This window comes from Arachis duranensis, chromosome 1 (genome assembly GCF_000817695.3).
Source record: "Arachis duranensis cultivar V14167 chromosome 1, aradu.V14167.gnm2.J7QH, whole genome shotgun sequence".
Lineage (NCBI taxonomy): Eukaryota > Viridiplantae > Streptophyta > Magnoliopsida > Fabales > Fabaceae > Arachis > Arachis duranensis.
In genome coordinates this window covers 11,946,046-11,946,904 of record NC_029772.3, presented here as the reverse complement: position 1 = coordinate 11,946,904, position 859 = coordinate 11,946,046, and the positions used below count along the sequence as shown (strand labels likewise).

The window sequence follows — 859 nt, the reverse complement described above, 5'->3', positions numbered from 1 at the left end:
CCTTCCACTATGAACTTCAGCAAGAATTTGATGGTGTTGCTTCAGAATATCATCTGGGTTTTCACCATTGTTGCTTCCCATGTACACTACATAAACCTGCAATACAAGAAACAAATCATAACAAAAGTTCCTCACACACACCAAGAGAAACAAAAAAAAAAGAACATGGGACATAAAAACAATAACTTGTGCCTGAATTTACCTTAGCAGAAAAGCAAAAGCTAACTTTTTCTGCAACAAGCACTGCAAGAAAGAGATAAAACAACGCACTGCTTCTTCTAGACATTGGTGCTAAAAATGTTGACTGAAAGTTACAAACTTTGGCCTTAAAAACAACAGAAAGTGTATTAACATGTAGTGGGGGCTAAGAAGCAGAAGTATATGAATAATAAAGTGGATAAGAGTGATGAAGACAAAAAAGTTGCAGAAACCAAATTCAGGATTTTGAGTGTGATGATGAGAAAGAAGAGAAAAACAAGAAGAAAGTGGACAATGAGTAACAACCCAGATGGCAAAAGAGCAGAGAGAGAAACATGGTTAAGGTGCCTTATTAGTAGCTGTCATGTGTTCTTAACAAATAATAATAATAATCCAACAAAGTATTATTTAATTTTTCTTTTAACTACAAAAAATGAGATGACAGTATGAGATGAGAAAAAGAATAAAGAAGATGGAGTAGCAGAGCAGTGTAGTAGAAATAGTGTGGCGGCAAAAGGCCAAAATGTACTCTGCTCATGTAATGGGTAAACCTTAAAGCTCATTTAGTGTTTATTTACACGTTATTAAATCAATAAAAAAAATTTAATAAAAATTAATTTTTTTATTTTTTAATGTATTTTGATAAATTTTTAATAATGAA

The 859-nt window shown here is 32.0% G+C and overlaps 1 protein-coding gene across 1 annotated transcript in view; it reads right to left on the bottom strand.

Annotated features, from left to right (window-relative positions):
- Window positions 1-652, bottom strand: part of LOC127740659 (subtilisin-like serine-protease S) — a 5,143-nt gene extending 4,491 nt beyond the window's left edge. Inside the window, exons 1-2 of the mRNA XM_052252003.1 lie at window positions 203-652; window positions 4-96 (exon numbers count right to left, since the gene is read on the bottom strand). Of these exons, the coding sequence (XP_052107963.1) occupies window positions 4-96; window positions 203-286 (177 nt within the window). The 5' untranslated portion in view covers window positions 287-652. The remainder of the gene's footprint in view (window positions 1-3; window positions 97-202) is intronic.
- Between the last annotated feature and the right edge of the window lie 207 nt (window positions 653-859).